The 21,420-nt window shown below is 44.8% G+C and overlaps 1 protein-coding gene across 2 annotated transcripts in view; it reads right to left on the bottom strand.

Moving 5' to 3' along the window:
* The window catches only part of TOMM40L (translocase of outer mitochondrial membrane 40 like), a 586,774-nt gene that overhangs the window by 156,571 nt on the left and 408,783 nt on the right, over nt 1-21,420 (bottom strand). For both annotated transcript variants that reach the window (XM_078669218.1, XM_078669219.1), the window contains exon 5: nt 3,456-3,561. In XM_078669218.1, coding sequence (XP_078525344.1) covers nt 3,456-3,561 — 106 coding nt within the window. The remainder of the gene's footprint in view (nt 1-3,455; nt 3,562-21,420) is intronic.

The following is a 21,420-nucleotide window of genomic DNA, read 5'->3' as shown; positions in this document are numbered from 1 at the left end:
TGGTGCTTGCACCACTTACCTTAGATATAGGTTTACTATAACGAATGGTCACTACACTTAAAGCTTATAAGTCACCCCTATAGCAGGCCTTAACAATCCTGAAGGCAGGGTGCTGGATTTTATGTGAGAGGGTGTCCCTGCATGAGCAGAACCCATCTGCAGCCTTCGGAGACAATTCTCCTGGGTTGTCTGTGACTCTGCCAGACATCTAGGTAGAGGTGCATTATAACCTCGCGGTAAATACTATCTTGAAAACGGCTGCATAGAAACATATCGAGTTTTGTTATCAAACACCTTGGAATCAGACCTCCACACCAGTAACTGGTGTGGGAGGTATGATTCCACCCTTCAGAAGCACGCTTTGTGGGGTCACCGGTCTATCCGGTACCAACCTTCTTGATCCGAACTGCACAAAATATATGCTGCCAGCCAGAGACACATTTCTGCCCTCCTGCTGCTGAGCCAAGCTTGAGCAGGGGAAGGCAGCACAATAGACATCCTGTCACAGGGAGGTGTGACTACCTCCCACACAGGGTTTAGTGTATTGGGGCTGGGTGGGTGAACTCAGAGTGCCTGAAAGTCTGCACTGGGGGCAAATCTGGTGTTCCTGTGCATAGTCCAGCTCAAACCAGTTCTGGGAGCCATTGGCTCCTGCTCTGGCACCAAACTGGACAAAGTGCATGGGTGCAGCCATCCCTCTGTCCTGCCCCTCCCCTAGCAGGGTCCCCTGGACAGTATCCCTCATGGGGGCTGCATAACCCGAACCCCTGTGCATTGCAATCATTTGCAAGGGCATATGCTTGTTGGCAATTCCTGCCCTTGTGCATTGGACTCCGTGTCGTCCTGACCCTGAGCAGTATTTGTACCAAAGAACTCTGGCCTCCTCGCACCGAGTGCTCCGTGGGCTGGTACTTTTGAATCTTGCTCGAGGTCCCCTCGCGACTCCTGGCAATTCGGCCTGTGAGTCCTCCTGAGGGTCATCTTGATTGTTTGTGGGCTTTCCTGGTTACTCCAGACGTGCCCTGACTCTCCATTCCTTGTGGAGTCCCCTGAACCTTGCTGGTCCACACTGTAACCTGTTTGTCCTTCCTGCGTAGGTTGCTGTTGACAAAGGCTTGTTTGTGCTCCTGCCGGAAACCGTCCCCTCAGCACTCGACATCCTTCGTGTGACAGCTCACCTCCGGCTCCTGGTCGTTGTCGCCGCCTCCGGGACCTCGTGGCTGCAGAGTCAAGCATCCCTTCTTAGTATCTGAAGCACCCAACATCAGTGGGCATTCATCAACCGAGCCCCTGGTCACTCTGAAGTGACCCAGAATCTGTCCCCACTGCTTTCAGGTTCCTTCCATACAGAATCCAGGCTTGGATTCCACCAGACCCTTTTCACCTCCACGGCAGCAGTACTTCTTCACCAGCTTCCATAGAGAACAACTGAGGTTTCCGACACCACTTCAGACCTATGCACCCAGCTCCCCTGGGATAGGTAACTCTGGTACTACGGTATCCATGGGTATGGTGGCTCTCCAACCTCTTAAGTTCAAAAGGGTTTGCTCAAAGTCCTCGTAGAAGGGTCCTTAAACTTTGACTTTGCAACCGACGACTTTCCCATAGAGTTGTACGGAGCACGCAGTCGTGTTTCCTCACTGCACCTGTCCTCGGTGGGTCTCCTGTTTCATCACCTTGGGTGGTTCCTCGGGTCCCAGCAATTCTAAGTGCACTAGGCACTGTGTCTAGTCAAGTTGTGATTGTTATACCAGTATTTTAGTATATGGTTCGGTCTCCCCCTGGAGCCTGCTGTGTATTGTGCTACTTACAACTGTTCTATTGATATTGTTTTGTGTGCTTTGTATTCTATCCTCGTGTAGAGGATAGTAAAGAGTGTTATATTAATAAATACATATTTTTATATAACTACTGTGTGGTTCTCCCTCATTTAGTCATTTAGGGGGTGATATTCTGGTAAAACAAGCTGCTTTACATTCCTTCAAGATTAAGCCTGAAGGCTGCTCCCCATAGCTACCACTAGGATAGCTTTCAATAAGGTTATCTTTGACTTCATACATCATGAGGGTCGTGTGGATTGGTACAAGGTGCCCACTTCAATTAGTGGACAGCATATACCAAGCCACCTTCTCACAGAGAGCACCTCATTTCCGAATATGTGGGAATGCCTTTGAATGATGCTTTCAGGTAATCACTATAAATAATGGCCCGCCCCCTTCCTTTTTTCCCCAATCGGTCTTTTCTGGCTATTAAAAACCCAGGTGGAACGGCTATCACTAAGTCAGGCCCTGAGGTCTCATCGGGCCAGGTTTCCACAACGAAAATGCTTTATGTAGCCATTCCCTCATGGAGTCTGTCGACTAGAATGCTAACCGCTCAAGCTGGCTGCCGTCAAGATCTCTAATCCGCCCAGACTAAATGCCTGACTCTCTCCACTCAATCGGCTCTGTAAAATGCTGTGGTGGACAGGAGAGCAGCGTGCCGGCTGGAGGGGGTCAGCGTATGAAATGTAGACCACCCAGCAACCAAGGTAATTAAAAAGGTGAAAAATGTTAGGAATTTAGTTAATCGCAATAAGTGAAATAGCGTTTGTGAAAAATAGCTATAACAAAGTTAAAATACATAGAATGAAGCAAATAAACCTCAGAGCGTTCTGTATGTGTCGCTGCCATGTGGCTACGCGTCCTCATCAGGGTTGCTTTATGGAGCCCTTCCCTCATGGAGTCTGTCGACTAGAATGCTAACCACTCAAGATGGCGGCCCTCAAACGCTCTAATCCGCCCAGACTAATTGCCTGACTCTCTTCACTCAATCGGCTCAGTAAAACGCCGTAGTGGAACGGAGAGCGGCATGCCGGCTGACGGGGGTCAGCATATCAAACGCAGACCACCAAACAAGCTAATTAAAAAAGTAAAAAATGTCAGGCGTTTAGGAAATCGCAATAAGTGCAATAACGTTTGTGCAAAACAGCTATAACAAAGTTAAAATGCAGACTAAAGCAAAGAAAAGTCAAGAGCGTTCTGTATGTATCGCTGCCTTGTGAATTGAGAATGAAAAAAGAGTCATGAAAGAGGATTAGAAATTCCTGTGTGATACAGTAAATCTGAAGATTTTATTTTTTTATCAATGTTTTATGCTTTTGAAGATTTGGTGTTTAATATATTGTTTACTGGTTAAAAGTTTTGTTGTCTAATGTATAAGTGAGTATTAAAACCAAAATAACTTTAAATTAATCATTCAGAATTTAAAAACAAGTAATCTGTATGGAACAGGATTAAAATAACTCTCACTTATTAGCACTTTTTCCACTACTGTTGTCAGTAGTAAACTCTGTAGCTAGCTGGAATTTCTTGGAGCAACTTGGGGCTAGCAAGAATACTCATTCCTTTAAACAAAAAAACATAGCGTTATGCAGAGTCCTTGAAAAACGAAATCTTGCTTTTTTTGGATCTTACCTGATTCATTGATGGTGTCAGGATTACCAAGAGTCAATGTGGCCGTGCAGTCATCCCCTCGATATTCACCATCAAACTGCCACGTCAGATACTTCGACTGTTGAGTCTAATTGAAGAAATGGGTATGTTAAAATGCTTCTTTATTGCGGACTGCTACCATAAATAAACATCAACATCTGGATAAAGTTATAACTCTACATGAATCTCTAAGTGACATGAATGCTTGCTCCTGAGATAAATTTGTAACATGCATGTCATACGTTCCCACTTGAATCAGCCCTTTGTCCAGAGGTTCATAACATGAGAATTTTTGTGATGGCAATGTAACAATGAGAGGTTATGAGTGATGCTAAAAAAAAAAAAAAAGAAAGACCCCAGGGCAGATTTACAGTTCGAAGTACGGATTGGACTCTCCCAGCGCGGCAGAGTAAAATACTCTGTCGCCCAGAGTACCTATACTCTGAATATAGAGATGTCTGTCAGCCCAGCAAACATCTCCAGTCGTTGAGAGGAGCAGCTATATTGTCATTTTCAGGAACCGCTGTCACATTGTTTTCTGTCAATGAGTTAAAGTTTGGCGGACGGTATCGTCAAAATGACGGATCATCTGTCAAACTTTGAATTTCAAGCAGGATTTTATTTTTGAATGAATAAAAACTGAGGACCCCCACACCTTCGTGGTTTTCTCCTTTGGTGTGCGGGATCATTTAAACATTTTTACTGTCCCTTACTGCCACACTTTTCAGAACATTAAGATAGAGTTAAAACAGGTCATTTAATCTCGCACTCCTACTCAGAGGGGAGGTGGAATGGCCAAACCTCAACGGCCCTTACTCTGTCGGGCTGTTGGAAGAAGAAAGCGAACCACTGAACATTGCACTCTATGAATGTATAGGGGCTATATATTTGTGAAAATAACTGGAAATTGGTCGCCTTCTTAAAACAAATGTCTTAGAAACCATGTAAAAATTACTTCACAATGTCACACATTTTTTAGGTTCATATTTCACTTGGGACACTTTACACAACTATGAAAATTTCGTTGTTTCTTTTGTATATATTTGAGTAATTGTTTACTTAATATATTTACTGAACTAAATAATAAGTGTTTGTGCACCTTCTTTCTGACATCACCGCTAACCCCTGGTTATTGCGATTTCGCCATTTTCCTTTTTTTAAATCAATATTAAGTATACATTCCCACTGGAACTATTGTTTTTCTTAAAATACTTAATTACCCTGGTTCCATAGTGAGTAGGGTTCCCTTGTCCTTCCTTTTCAGCTGAATTCCGTAGCAGCTGAAGGCCATTCAACAGCGTGTTTGTTACACCAAGGTAGAAGCATTGCAGTGATCTAGTTAAAATTATCAGATGATTCCGGGTTGAAAGGTATTAAGTGGCAAAGAGAATTCCAATAGAAGCCCATGTTCACACCAGAACATGAACTTCTATTGGAATTCTCAAGGGCATATCATCAAGCCCATTATCGCCGCTTTAGCGGCATTTTTCTGCCGCTAAACCGGTGATAATTTTAATGCTGTTCTCGATAATATGCCCCATAGTTCGCAAAGTCCATAGAACAAATACCTTGGGAAACAAGCTCTAAAGTGGAATCTCAGCAGGACACTGCAAAGTTATGGTTCATCCAAGGAGTCCAAGGAAAGTTTGGTAGACAAACGGTTCCTCCAACAGGCAAGGCCAGGGGAGGAAATCTGCAAAGTTCTCTCAGCATGAGCAGGCGCGCGCAACACCCATTGGTCTCAAAGGGCTTCAACCCCCCCCCCCCCCCTCCCCCCCGTGGTGTGTGGCAGCCCGGGATGAGACACTTCCCGGGCCCGCTCACAGCCGCTCCCGAGCACTTCACAGGTCTTTAAAAGACATTGTGCATGTTAATGGGACTTTGTAGTTGTTACACCCCTTCTAAGAGCCCCCGCAGTTCGACTCTGCCGATTGCCTAAAGATTTAGCCCCCCAAATTTTTTTCTTAGGCCCCCCCCCCCGGAATTTTACTCTAGTTGCGCCTCTGAGAGTGTGCTGCAGAATGCACCCAAAAAGGAGTTTGCTAGAGAATGCTCTCCATGATTGTGTGCACCCTATCTTCTGGGAAAATCAGTATAATAGTTCAAGAAGTCCAGAGATGACATCCACTGTCACACTGTGGTAAATAAATAAATAATACCCTATTTTTGAATGCATAAATGAATAACAGATAGCTCAATAAATAAGAGTCAAAATTCGAGGTAGTAGGAGTTTTGCAGGTTTTAATACAGCATAAGGACAGGAACAGGACAACCTGCACGGGAATAGGATGGCAGCGCTGCCGGGGGCAGGATCTGGACAAGGGATAACCTTTTAATAACAGTACATGAGCATATATACATAGCGCAAACACATAGCATTACATTGCAATAGGCGTAGCAGTGGGTGGAGCAAGAGGCGTGACGCGTAGCAGTCGCGAAAGATAAGGGTGAAAGTAGGTGTAACTGGGTGTAACAGGGCGTATACATAGACATGTGATGCAAACGTAACAGAATATGTCATGAATGGGCGGAAACATTGGAGGGGGCTACCTAAGGAGCCGGGACCTCTAACCTGGTGGTGCGCGCAAACTGGCAATGACGTGTTACAAGGAGAAGCTGGGGCTATGAACTCTGTGCTAGGAGCAGAGACTGAAGTCTGGAGGGTCGGAGCGACATGTACCTAAGCAGTATCTAGTATCTGATGTTTAGAGAACATGTTGATATAAACTAGAAGTCAGGAGGGGAAAGGCTAACAGACTCTAAGACTGAAACATGCATTATTCTACATGTAGTGCGTGATGAGGAATATGAAATGACCATTAAATACAGTATTTCTCTTACATGGAGACGTGAAGGCTAGACAATGACGGAAACGATTGATGCAGTTCAGTAGCTTAGGAATGCAGAGAAGGAGGACTGAACTGATAACTGTAACCATAACATAGTCTTGGCAGACTCAGAGGCAGAGCCAGGCTGGACCGGGCACTGCAAGGCAGGAAGTAAGTGAAGGGTCGAGGATACAGGTGGGGGCTGGATGGCTCCTCAGCGAGGGCTCAGGAGACAGGAGCTGAATCTGATGTCCAGGCCCTTTTGAGGCCTAGAAACGGGGACTTTATAATGAAATAACGTGCACACTGGGAAACGTGGCAACGTAGCTTTACACAGGCCTGATATTCGTAGTATTCACGAGGACTGGAAACTGGCATACTAGAGGTGGACACAACTATAATTGCGTCTTTAATCAAACATGGGGAATACATATGCATATTAATCATGCACACATAACATATGATGGAGGAGGCGTAGGGACACAGAACATGGCAAAATTTACTTTTCCACATTCCCTCCTTGTCACTACGTTTCCATCAGGAAACATCAATATTCATGATACCATCTATCATTTCATACAGTATCATTTGTTCGTCTCGAATTATCCTGGAACGGGATTTAGAACGGGGTTTGGGACTAGGAATACAAGAGGTAGCACAAATGCCGCAAATCGCAGGGCCACATTGTATACAGAGGCAGCAGCTGAATATAATCGCTACTGCAATACCTAGAAAGGACAAGACTTTCCATCCCCAGGCGGAAATTATATTCCAGAACCAACCGGACCATGTCCAGGTGCCTGGATCTTGGTGTAACAGATGGGCAATTTTATGAAGTCTGGGTATAGCTGAATAAACAGACGGCGCGTTATTTGGAATGAAAATGCAGCAACTAGATCCGATGACTCTACAGGCCCCGCCCCTATCGGCCAGTATGACGTCAAGGACGAGACGATTTTGCAAAACGACAAATCTCATAGCAGATTGTTCTTCGGTTAAGTTACCTAGAGCAGAGGCAGTCTCATTTACTACAGCTTCAAGGGTTCTTGTTAACCTACGGATCAGTTTACTATTCTGGATAGGTCCTATAAAGAAGAAGAAACCTCTATTGAAATCTGTATACTGTTCTAGAGCAGTTTCAGTATAATCGACAATTGGGGACTCCCTTCTATGTCTAATGTGTACTAGATGTGTGTTTCTGTGATAATCAGATGGGGCTAGGAAAGCAGGTGGCAGTAGGAAGGCAATGTAACAGGTTCCCTCCCAATCGAGGGGCAGACGGACATATGCAGTTTGACCACAAATAAAATAGGAATGACGTGAAGCTTTGAAAATAGATTTCCCACTGTCACTATACTTGACAATAGTAGTACAATCACTATGTCCTACATGTACAGAACCATAATTTCGGACACATAATTCACCTTTGACTGGCAATACTGAAATAGCAGGTAAGTCTGGAGTGGTATCAGACTGAACATTCAGGACCATAAAATTCGACGAATAGTTACCTAAATTATACACTTCGTTTTCTAGATCTAAACCTGTTCGGTGAGGGAGACCTTGCTTGTCTGGGAAACATGTACTGTTAAGAAAAGACATATCTGTTGAGGATGACGTTAACGTGGACCATGCTCCACACGAACCATTATGTGAAAATGGATAAGGAAAGAGTGGCAGAACTCCCTTCGGTGTCTGGAAAGGGGGGAGTCGACCACACACCCAACAATTAGTGACATTGCTGGTCTGGTGTGAGTAATGTAACATACGGATAAAAGTATTATTTCGCATAGCGAGGCGGTAAGAGAGTTCATGAGGAGGCAGATCACTAAACATGTGCTCTATAGTAGCATTAGAAGACATATTTACATGAGGAACTGGAAGATACAGGTAGAATGCATAACTGGTGCAGGAAATCATAATGCTGAGAAATAATATGAAACTTAGAAAAACGACACATCGGATTGAGTTTTGACTAACTCTCTCACTATGGGGTTCTATTTTATACATGTCAGAAACAGTCTAACCGTTTCACCTAGGGGAGGACTTAGACAATCAAACGGACTGACTTATTTTACTAGACCGAAGTTTCGACTTATACTCCTGTTGCGGAGTTTTCTCTAACAGGGGGGGTGTAGTAACATTGTCATTTGCGGGACAGTCCTTGAGAACAATGCTTTGGCAATCTTTCAAATCCTGGGAAATGTTCTTTAAGACGGGTTTCAGTCCATTAAACTGTTTTATATGAGAAAGGTGCACCCAGCCTTTGCGACCTTCCAACTTCACGGCTGTACGGGTGGTGAGGAGGACTTGTCGGGGCTCTTTCCAGCGAGGCTCCAGCGGACTTGATCTGTCAAAATTCCTCACCATCACCATGGATCCTGGAACGATTTCATGCGGTGCCACCTCGGTATTGTCTGGAAATGCGGCGGCAACCTGTGAACGACATGAGTTGAGGGCAGACATCAAGGAAGCTAGGTAATCTGTCAGCATATTACTTGAAACATCGGTAATACTTCGGGGTCTAGGTGTACCCCACATGTTAGGGGGGCGGCCGAATACGACCTCGTACGGGGACAGACCTGATCTGGAATGTGCGACCATGCGCATATAAAATAAAGCGACTGGCAGAGCTACTAGCCAGTCCACACCTTTCTCTTGACAAACTTTTGCGATACGAATTTTCAGGGTCTGATTATGTCTCTCTACGAGACCAGCTGCTTCAGGATGGCGTACACAATGAAACTTCCACTGGTACCCTAACAACAGGGAAACGTGCTTCATCAACTCAGATGAGAATGGCTGGCCGTTATCAGAATATACGACTCTAGGGAGTCCATAACGAGGGAAGAACTCACGAACCAACTGCTTGGCAGTGGTCGCGGCTGTGTAATCTGGGACTGGATATGCTTCTGTCCACCTGGACAAAGCGCATACAACTACAAGGACATACTTGAAACCTCGACATCGCTCCATCTGAATATAATCCATCTGGAGGACTTCAAAAGGGTGGTCAGGGGGCTGGAATCCACCTTGTTCCACCGGGACACTTTTACCTGGATTAAACTGACAACATATCATACAGGTACGGACTTTCTGCTTGGCTGCAGCTCGTAAATGTTTATTGAACCAAATGTTCTGGATACTGTCTAACATAGCTTTTTCTCCTAAATGTGCTGGACTATGTGCGGTATTAATAATGACTTGAACCATAGAGTCGGGGAGAAACCATGTGGCTCTACCCTTCGTTAACCATCCTTGATCTGTCTGGACCCCTCCTTGTTCGGACCATTTCTTAATTTCTTCAGGAGTAGCATGTAACTGTATGTCTATGACATCTTGTGTAGGGTCCTTAACTGTCATACATGTAGTCGGATCTGGAGTATGTGTCTGTGTCGGATTAACTTGAATGTCTGGAGTCTGTGCTGTAAGCTTGGCTGTGCGATCTGCTAGATCATTACCTTGGGAAATAATGTCAGTAACTTTCGTATGTGCTTTGCATTTCATGATAGCAATGGATGTCGGTAAATGTATTGCATCTAACAGAGCTTGAATAAGGAGACCATGCTGAATCTTGGTTCCATGAGAAGTCATGAAACCTCTCTCCTGCCAGAGCACTCCGAAGTCGTGGACGACTCCAAATGCGTAGCGTGAATCTGTGTAAACATTAACTTTCTGGTTCTTGGCGTATATGCAGGCTTGTGTCAGAGCAACCAGCTCTGCTGCTTGAGCGGACAGAGTGTCAATGCGGTGTGTCTCTATAACTTCAGTGTCAGTAGTCACTGCATACGCGGCGACTAGTTCTCCTGTACTAGTTCTCATGCATGAACCATCCACATAAAGTGTCAGGTCGGGATCTGGTAACGGAATATCTGTCAGATCTTGTCTTGGTTTAGTCGTAATGTTAACTACTTCCACACAGTCGTGTGCGGTAGAATTTGAATTAACTGATGGTAACAGTGTAGCAGGATTAAGGACGTTGCAGCGTCTGATTTCTATGTGTGGCTGAAACAGTGTCAATTCATAACCAGTTAAACGTGCAATTGTCAAGTGCTGAGTTTGTGTTCGGTTTAAAAGAACTTCCACAGAGTGTGGAACTTGTACTGTCAGGGAGTGTCCTAAGACTATGGAATCACTTTGTCTGATAGCTAGTGCTGTGGCTGCAACTGACTTGAGGCACGCAGGCAAAGCCTGGGCGACTGGATCTAATGTGCTCGAAAAATAAGCACATGGCTTGTATTGTCCTGCTTGATCTTGTGTAAGAACAGATAATGCTGTACCTTCGCGTTCAGTAACGAAAAGTGTAAAAGGCTTACTGTAGTTCGGTGTAGCTAGAACTGGAGCTTGGCATAGGGCTTTCTTTAACTCATTGAAACTAAATGTATGTTCAGATGTCCAAGGGAGAACAGTCAATACGGCTGCCTCCTGTGTCGTTAACTGTATCAGTGGTTTGGCTAGAAATGCATACTGCGGAATCCATTGTCTGCAATAAGAAGTAAGGCCGATAAAAGCACGTACCTCCTTCTGGGTCTTGGGCTGAGGAAGACTCGCTATTAACTGGATACGGTCAGGTGTCAACTGCCTACCCCTCTTGGACAGTAAGTGTCCTAAGTATACCACTTGCTGGACACAGAATTGAAGCTTAGAAGGGGACACCTTGTGCCCCATCTCGGCTAGGAAATACAAGACTGTAAGGGATGCTTGCTCGCAAGCACGTTCAGAACGGGCTGTGATCAGTAGATCATCGACATACTGGAGCAGGGCAGTGTCAGTTGGCATGTGAATGTTGTCTAGTTGTCTCTTAAGTGCTTGACTGTAAATACTAGGACTTTCTGTGAAACCTTGAGGAGCTCGTGTGAACATATAGCTCCTTCCATTTAAACAAAATCCGAAAAGGAACTGGCTGTCTGGATGAATGGGAACACTAAAAAATGCATTCTTAAGGTCGATTACAGTAAAGAATGTGGCTTCGGAATCAATAGCTGTTAATAGGGACGAGATATCTGGGACAACTGGATACTGAGGAATAATACATTTATTAAGTTCTCGTAGGTCAATCACTAATCGATATACCGGGGGTGCATTTGGATCAGTACGTTTCATGACTGGAATGATCGGAGAATTGCATACATTGGAGTCAGTTTCTACAACTACTCCTTGAGCCATGAGCTCGTCAATGATTTTGGATAAGGCTGCTACAGCCTCCGGTGGCAATCTATACTGTCTGATTCGTGGTAACACTACACCTGGCTTGAGAGTCACACGATGGGGTGTGATTTGCATGTATCCTACATCAGTTGGACCTTGCGCCCATAAATGCTGTGGAACATTAGACAGTCTTGAATCAAAATCTCGTAATACATAGTGACCCTTAAAGTCACGTAGGAACAATCGTATTCCCTCTGGGGAACAGCATATAACTGCACCTAACTCTTTCAGTGTCTTAATGCCTAATAGATTTTCTGGACATGACTTAGTAAGTAATAGATCAGTAGTACGAGACAATGGACCTACTTCTAGAGTAACTGGCTTAGAAATCTCATTTACGATAGGTTTTCCTGAAAATCCAAGGGAAACATTGCTTGAGCCTGAGAGCGGAGCCCCTGGAACTTCGCCGTGACTAATTGTGGTCCTACTTGCCCCTGTATCAATCAAAAACTTTCTGTCTTTCCCTAATACTTGACTATGAACATAGGGACCTTCTTGATCTACAGGTATCTCGATGAGAGGCAAGCCTACCTCCCTCTCTAGGCTGTTTCATGAATACTGCTGGTACTCTGGATACTCAGACTGTGCATACTGGTACATCTGCGATGTAACATGCTGTGTTGCAGCAATAGGCTGCGGTGCTGTACCTGTCTGTGGTGCATTCTGTGGCTGAGGAGTCTGTGAAACTTGTTCCTGTCTAGGCGGACGTGGTCTTTCTTTAGTCTTACCGGTAGCTATGTTGTGTTTCAGAACTGCACACTCGTTTATAAAATGACCTGGCTGTTTACAATAATTGCAGTTCCCTTTAACGGGAGCTGCAGGATGACTGGCTTGATTCGGACCCCTCTTCTGACTGTCTTGAGGAACAGATTGTGCAACTAGTACTTTCATTTTCGTATCTTTCATACGTTTTCTCTCGTGTTCCTGTTCTTCCCTGATTCTATTCTGGTGGTATTGGAGCATCTGCAACATCTGGGACGGGGTATTAGCTTGCCAGGTACTTTCGACTTTCAGAACTCGATTTTTAATTGGTGGACTTGAATTCTCGACTAATTTAGTGACAAAAAGGTGAGGGTATGACTCACTACTCGTCTTGAGACCACTGTTAATGCTAAAACACTTCTCAAATCTAGAATCTCAAATCTAGAATAAAAATCACTAATATCTTCGTCTTGTTTCTGTTTACAGGCTGAGATTGCATCCCAGTCTTCCTTTTTAGTTGTTAATAATCTGGGTAAAACTTGAATCAATAATTCAGGTAATTCTTTACATTTATCTCCGAGACCGGTACCTGGTACTCGTATCTTATCTTCAGCTTCTAGGACTGCCCAATCGATCTTTTTCTCTCCCACCTCCCAGTCTTTTTCCTTGAGCTTTTCATACACCCCTGCGGGCAACAGAACTTTTAACATTTTAATTATATCTGGGTACGTGTATTCTCCCATACGGAGCATGTCTTTTAATTCTCTATGGAACCCTGCTGGATCTTTGTCATGACAGGGAATTAATTTCTTCATCTCTAGAAGTTCCATCTTTGTGATCGGAGTGTATACAAACACTCGTTGCATTTCGCCACCCGTTCCTCTAACCGGGTGGACTTCTCGTAACGGATTCTGTCTGTCTATGTAAAATGGTTTACTTTCTGGGGGTGAGACATGAACAAAATGCGGGTTCAGAAACGTTCTATATTTGTGGCGTTGTTCTAGAATGACACTAATTAAATCGGTACCTAGACCTCTCCATCTATACTGGAGTAACTCGTTCAGGATATCATGTAGCGGACCTGGATCGGAGTGCTGACCCTCATACAGAGTAATGAGGTGCTGGATCATATACATACCCACCAGTCGCTGCTCGGCTGGGGGCAATTTCAGGAACATCTGTGCCACTATTTCGTCTGGAAAAGTGGTAGAATCAGTAACCCATCGGACTGCCGATCGGGCTAGTTCTTGTTCATGCATAGTACTTAACTCGCTGTAACCGATTCGTGATTTCAGAATGTGATCGGTAGCTTGAAACACTTGTTCTAGAGAACCTTGTTCTGGTGCTGGATGATGGAAAGTAGACTTGGGTTCTAGACGTGAATGGCGATTTGGAAATCTAGATTTTCCTACATACGCTATTCTGGCGGAATTCTCGTCCTCTACCTCTTCAGGATCAGAGTTACTTTCTTTCTCGCTTACTTGTGCTGCTTTACGTTGTTCGTGTATCTTCATTATTTCTCTATGGATTTTCTTGTACATACTCTCCATAGCACTGATAGTCTTATGCTTACCCTCGGCTATACTATTACTCCACTTCATCAGGGCTTTCATTTCGGCCGGATTTTTGGACGGGTAATCTTGTTCTCTTATTAGGCAATTGATCAGGAACTTTAATACCATGAGCTGGGTCTCAGCTTTCCTGTGGGACATGACGTCACTAATACTTTCTGGATCTTCCCCTGTACGGATGAAACAATATATTCTGTCTAGATCTTCCTTCATATCTGGTAGGGTGACTAGATACTCGGCCACATTTCTTACGCGTAATGAATATAGAACCATATCATCTTCGCCTGGGACTGGGTCATAACAGCATTCGGCAAGGGATTTTCTTATTTCTGCAACAGACAGTCTAGGCGTACGTTGTGACGCTTGCATATGTAATGCGGCTGCATCTAAACGCTTATGTGGCGGCGGGGTTCGAGGAGGACCTCCTCCTGCGGCCCCTAGACTAGAATCATCAACTGATGCTTTTCGTCCTGGCAGGGTGGGAAATTGGAATGCGGGCTGGACTTGTATGGCGGGCTGAACCAGGGGGACTGCAAAGGGTACCCCGGTGTCTGGAGGAGCAGGAATTACCTGATTTACAGGGACTGGCGGAGCAGGAACAGGATTTGCATATTCCGGGACTGTGTCGTCCAAATAGGACGAGATGAAAATATCAGCTGCGGTCTGTTTGTGACGTAACTTGATCGGAACTAATGGTGGCGGAAAGTTGCTAGATGCCTCCGGGGGCGCTTTTGGCAGGCCCTCGGCAAGAAGAGGGTACATACCCTTAATGAGGGCATTCCTCTGTCTGTCTGATTGCTCAGTTCTAACTTGTTCACCTATCTCGATTAATTCTTTTTCTTGTGCTCGTTCTGAAGATTCTCTACTTAATTCTGACTTTCTGATTTCTTTTTCGGTTCTTTTATGAGCTTCTTTACGCCATAGCTCGATGGCATCTTTCTGTGATTGTCTGGCTTTCTTTTTCCATAATGCCTCTTCTACTCTCATGATGCACTCGGCATCCCACGTACCTGATACGGGCCATCTATACTTTTCTTCTAGCTCCTTGGTATACTCTACCCATAAATCTAGATATAATATGGCGCTTATGCCATGCTTCTGATACATAAAGTGACCTGGACTGTCCCTAGGCGGGACAGGAACTGCTGCTTCCAGCAGACCTTTTCTGGTTTTTAACTGACGTAATTTCGAAAAGAGCGGCATGACTGAACTATAATCTAGACACAATACAATACACAATAAACACGAGAATCACTTCTCACTCATACCACAACATCAAGATACATGAAGAACATTATAAATAACAGTTCGAACAGAATACCACCTGGAATACGGACTACAGGAAAACAGAATGCATGAATTTTTCTCGAGAACTGAACTGACTAGAACAGAAACTAGATGCACTGCTGAAACAGTACGAAACTTACCGGTCTCATAAAGAGACACGTCAGGACCCGTATCCACCGAAGTGGACACTTCGTTTGTGTGTCTGGGTACCACCAACCCACGGACCAGAGTCAATTAGATTGACCCTGTCTAGATACTACCCCAGTAATGGTACTCACCGGGCAGCAAGAACGGAAGGCCTCGGACTGGACTGGACTGCTTCGACGACGACGGACTTCGGACTTCAGTTACGGGTGGACCTCCGGATACCTCGGACCTTGGACTCTTGGCTTGGGCTCTGGTCGGGACTCGCCGCATTCCTCCACCGCCTCGTCTGGATGCTGGACCGCCTCCTCCGTTTCCTCCGTGGGCCTGAGGGATACTTGAAGCAGAAATATCTGCATGTGCACGGTATGGTTCCGTCACGGCTGCAGAGGGTCAGGGGGCCGGCGTGGCTTCACCGGCGCGTGGGGAAAGGGCAAGTCCCTATTCGGGCGCCATTATGTGGTAAATAAATAAATAATACCCTATTTTTGAATGCATAAATGAATAACAGATAGCTCAATAAATAAGAGTCAAAATTCGAGGTAGTAGGAGTTTTGCAGGTTTTAATACAGCATAAGGACAGGAACAGGACAACCTGCACGGGAATAGGATGGCAGCGCTGCCGGGGGCAGGATCTGGACAAGGGATAACCTTTTAATAACAGTACATGAGCATATATACATAGCGCAAACACATAGCATTACATTGCAATAGGCGTAGCAGTGGGTGGAGCAAGAGGCGTGACGCGTAGCAGTCGCGAAAGATAAGGGTGAAAGTAGGTGTAACTGGGTGTAACAGGGCGTATACATAGACATGTGATGCAAACGTAACAGAATATGTCATGAATGGGCGGAAACATTGGAGGGGGCTACCTAAGGAGCCGGGACCTCTAACCTGGTGGTGCGCGCAAACTGGCAATGACGTGTTACAAGGAGAAGCTGGGGCTATGAACTCTGTGCTAGGAGCAGAGACTGAAGTCTGGAGGGTCGGAGCGACATGTACCTAAGCAGTATCTAGTATCTGATGTTTAGAGAACATGTTGATATAAACTAGAAGTCAGGAGGGGAAAGGCTAACAGACTCTAAGACTGAAACATGCATTATTCTACATGTAGTGCGTGATGAGGAATATGAAATGACCATTAAATACAGTATTTCTCTTACATGGAGACGTGAAGGCTAGACAATGACGGAAACGATTGATGCAGTTCAGTAGCTTAGGAATGCAGAGAAGGAGGACTGAACTGATAACTGATAACTGTAACCATAACATAGTCTTGGCAGACTCAGAGGCAGAGCCAGGCTGGACCGGGCACTGCAAGGCAGGAAGTAAGTGAAGGGTCGAGGATACAGGTGGGGGCTGGATGGCTCCTCAGCGAGGGCTCAGGAGACAGGAGCTGAATCTGATGTCCAGGCCCTTTTGAGGCCTAGAAACGGGGACTTTATAATGAAATAACGTGCACACTGGGAAACGTGGCAACGTAGCTTTACACAGGCCTGATATTCGTAGTATTCACGAGGACTGGAAACTGGCATACTAGAGGTGGACACAACTATAATTGCGTCTTTAATCAAACATGGGGAATACATATGCATATTAATCATGCACACATAACATATGATGGAGGAGGCGTAGGGACACAGAACATGGCAAAATTTACTTTTCCACATCGTCAGGCATCCATGAGGTAATTATCCACTCACAAGGTGCGAAAGTGACAACAACAACATATTTTCTCACAACAAGCATGGGAAATGTTTGTACGTCCTGGGCACAAAGGTTAATTTACAAAAAACAGTTCATTTCTGGAGCTTCCCGTGCACTAGTAGAAAAATGTTTGTTTTCACATGGAAGTATAGATATTCTAAACTAATATGTATCAACTTCTAGCGTGCCATGGGAAAGTATAAGAAAGTTAGATGAGTAAGAGCTGAAATAAAAATATTTCTCACAAACATCATGAGAAACGTACAGGCTTAACAACTAGAGTCAAGTTAACGCATTAAAACAAAGCACGACATAATTAATATATAAGAGCGGAATTTAGACATAAGCATAGGTGATTTCATTAGTTCATTTGACAGGGTACTCTAGTGTCATAGTTTGTCTTATGAAATGGTTCAACAGCGAGAATAGCCTATTACTACATTTGGAAAGCATATACCTACAATGTGTGCGTACATTGATATCTTTTTTCTTTTAAAGAAAACGAAGACTCTATTCATATAAAGATTCTTTTTGCGAAGTTTCAGCTTCCTAACTCATTGCATGACAGTTTTGTACCAACTTTTCAAAGTCAATGGTTCATTGAAACCGAGTGTAACAGAATGATTTTCTTCAGTGATTATACATTCGTATTTAGCATGTAAATCCACACAACTGCAAATAAAGCTCAAAAAGCTCAAAAATGCATCAATTTTCAGTTGTCATATTAATTGTGTAATAGCAGAAAGTAAATTTTTATGAATTTCTTCAGAGTGTTTAGCAAGGTTTAGAACTTTATATGAAAATAATCTGTTAAACAAACATTATATAATATTTCCACTATTTCTACAATGTAAGCACTCTTAACGGTGCTTGTACTATACATTTTCTGAAAATCATGGTCATTTTCTGAAATGTGTGCAAGATTCTCATGCCTGCACTTTGAGCTGCACATTTTTTGTGTCATCAGAAGTGTTGCCATTCCAGTGCAAGGCGCACGTAGTTAAAGGTATGCTGCAGCACAGATTGGGGCAATGCGCCCAAACTGTAACTAAGCCGCAACTGTAGAAAGCCACCATTGGCCAGTGAGTCGACTTCTCTTTTGCGCCCCCAACATTTTTTGCTGACAAGGTTGAGAGTAGCTTTGGCAAATAGATTTTTTTTTTAACTGATGGCCTACCTGCCCGGCATTCAAAGGCGACATGGCATGGCTGACTGGTTGGTATTATTTAAGTTTTATAAAGATAAACCTCCTTAACAGACTTGAGGATCTTCTAACTATCAATGACTCTGGTCCAGTAATTTTCCTCGAGCATAAGGGGCATTTCCATTTCTTCGAGCCCACCATGCATGGCAGTCTTAGGCAGGAACAAAATATGGCTGACATCAGTCGGCAGTCCAGCATCTGAGCAGGAATGTCCAATCGAAGACCTTTTAGTATAGAACATTTCTATTCTCCATGACTATGGAAGTGCCTTCCCAGTGTGTTCTTGTGGTTTGAGAGTCTGCCATTTATTGCAGTACTACCCTTTTACCTGTGTTTGGTACTCTTTTGTAACATGCACACGTCACTTTTCTCTTTAACACACTGTTTGATACCTCTTACATTTTGTTTGCTTTCGATGCTTGCACAAGTGCCACCATTGCCTACGTAACGTTTGTTCTTGTGTTTGAGTGTTCTCCATTTATTGCAGTGTTATACCTCTACTTGTACTTTGTACGCTTTTGTAACCTGCACACATGTCACTTTTTCTTCCTGTAATGCACCGTTTGCTACCTCTTGTATTTTGTTTGCTCACGATTGTCACTTTTGCCTCATGTGATGTAACGTTTGCTTTTGTAATGTGTTCACTTGTAATGTTCTCATGCATCAGTTCTGTTCCTATTGTGAAGCGCTCTGCCACCTTCGGGTAAAGTCCACACTATATAAAAACGCAAAAATAAATGATAGAGCTGGTTGTGGCTTCACTGTTGCAAACACACCTCTTTCTGAGCCCCTACATCATTGGTCTTCAAACTTGTTAATGCTCTGCCCCCAGTGTAAAAATAAAAAAGATCTCCCCCCCCCAGAATTTTTTACAATTATTCTACTAAATGAACACTGTTTAAATATGTCCAGACTTATTTAAACATTATAGTAAAGTTCTGTTGACCCTTAAATATGCAATCAAAAACATGATTGCTAAACATACTATTCTGGTTAGCTAGGCTTATTAATGTATATAAGTATTCTCAGTGTGATTCTCAGAAATGGAGGCGGGGAATATTCGGAATCCGTTCCCCTTTGACACACACTCCCAGCCAGACATGAATGATAAACAATGTTAGTGATGGCCCATTACAGAGCCTTTGTTTCAGCTTAAAACAAAGCACTGTTATCAGCATGATGCCTCTTTTAGCCAGAGCCTGCCCCCCCCCCCCCCATCAGTTAAGGCCCCCTAAGGGGGCCGCCTCCCAGTTTGAAGACCTCTGCCCTACATGATTTAGGTTAACTGAGAGCTGGGCGGACATGGCATTCAACAATTTTGGCAGATGCCCCGCTACCTCTCTGCTCTAAATAGACCTCCGAGTCTGGCTACGGTGGCCCGAAATATCCAGCGGGTGAATTCTGAAAGTGTTGTTGCTCAGACTTACATGCCGGCAGAAGTGATGGGACTATGTCTGGCCGACAGTCATTCTCACAAGCTGCTTCAATACGTTGTTGATTTGTTTTTCTTGAATATCTCTATCCAAATATTCAGCGTTTGGAAAACAACATATGTTAAGGAATAAATCTGGAATCAACATTGAGGAAGCATTTCTTCCTCATATTGTCATTCAGCATAATCGCAATAAACCAAGCCTTTATTAAGATACAAAGTGAAGTGCCACATAACCTAGAAATAGACCAGGGACTGTAGAAACTAAATGGGGGGCACTACCAACCAGAATATAAGATCCTTAAGTATTGCCCGGCGGTGTCGCCTCTTGAACCCACAAAGAAGTTAAACTATTGAAGAGGCAGGCGCTGGAGACTGGAAGGCAGGAAACAAGGTTTTTATTCTCTCCGGAGGAGAACACAACGAAACGGACAGAAGGTATCGTTCTGAGGTGCTCTAACTGCATCCCTGAGGCCTGGCCTCTTATACACACGTTTATCTGTTTATTGCATGTAACACATTTTCGTCGATACTTTGATGTACGGAAAGACATCCTTAGAATCCCCCCCTTCCCAGCCCGTTCCCACGCAAGATTACAGTGGAAGTCCCCGCCCCGTTCACAACAGGTGATGATCATCGCGCAGCTGGATATTCCGCCGATCCACGGAGTGTGTGGGTTTCGATCGGATCTCGTGGGATGGGGGGGGGCTTTGATCATCTCGGGGGTCCTTTGAGGAGGGAAGCTTTCTATTGTACGGGGAGGGGCAAGGGATTGGTATCGGCAGAGCTGGGTGTCGGCCTGGGAACGGGGAAGACAAACGGGCACACGGGGAAATGGGGTTTGCATCAAAGGGCCGGGGATCATAAATGGGAAGAGGGGAGGTGTCGCGCTGGGAACAGGACGAGGGTCTGGGGCAGAGCAGCGCTGAAGAGGGGTTTTATGATTCGCGGCAGGTGCAGGCAGGGGGGTTGTCAGTATGCGGGGGATGCCGGCGAAGTTAGGAGTGGGAGAGAGGCGCGCTGGCTCTCGGCGGGAGCAGGGAAGCCATGGTGTTCAAGATGGCGGCTGTTTTACGCGCACAAAAAGGTTAAGGAGAGCAAGAGGGCGCCGATAATGTTGACGGTTTCAGCCTACTTTCAACAGTCCTCCCTTTTCAACATATCTAGCCAACTTGCTTACTCAATGTCAATTTTCATCAAATTCCTAACTTCGGTATCATACAATGCTCTCATATGTTCGCTTCCAATGTCCACAGTTTTGGGAAAAATACAACTCGCACATAAAGAACACATAGGTGGCAAACATTGAATTCCTAAGCATAGGCCACATATTACAACTACGGGAATCAGGATAATGGTGAGCAGTCTCCAGCCCCAGCTTTTGACGGTGTCCCAGAACCAACCACCAAGCGACCATTCTTCTTGCTCTTGGTGAACTTCCGAAGAGAGTCTGTGAAGATGTTCGATGGCTTTGTACACTGAGGGTGAGTTGTCCGGTATGTATGTACAACAGCTGGACCCAATAATGCGGCATGCTCCTCCACGGTCCGCCAGAACCACATCTAGAACGAGGCGGTTCTGCAGAGCCACCAAACGGACCGCTTGGAGCTCGGCAGTGTTGTTGGCAAAGATGCCCGCTGTGATGTTCATGGTTGTCTCGACTGCCTGAGTCAAATGTCGGATGGCACGGCTGTTTGCCATCGGGCCCCAGAGGGGGACGAGTCCTTTCATAGCATCGAGGAACTGCGCCCCTGTTGAGTCGGCTTGTTCAATGTCTTTGGCTCGTTTTTGCCGGTGGTGATTCGCTGGGGCTACATAAGTCGGAGGAAGGACGAAGGAGATGTAGCAAGTGCCCCCCCAGCCT

This window comes from Lissotriton helveticus, chromosome 12 (assembly GCF_964261635.1).
Source record: "Lissotriton helveticus chromosome 12, aLisHel1.1, whole genome shotgun sequence".
NCBI classification, from domain to species: domain Eukaryota; kingdom Metazoa; phylum Chordata; class Amphibia; order Caudata; family Salamandridae; genus Lissotriton; species Lissotriton helveticus.
This window is presented reverse-complemented; position numbering and strand designations above follow the sequence as displayed.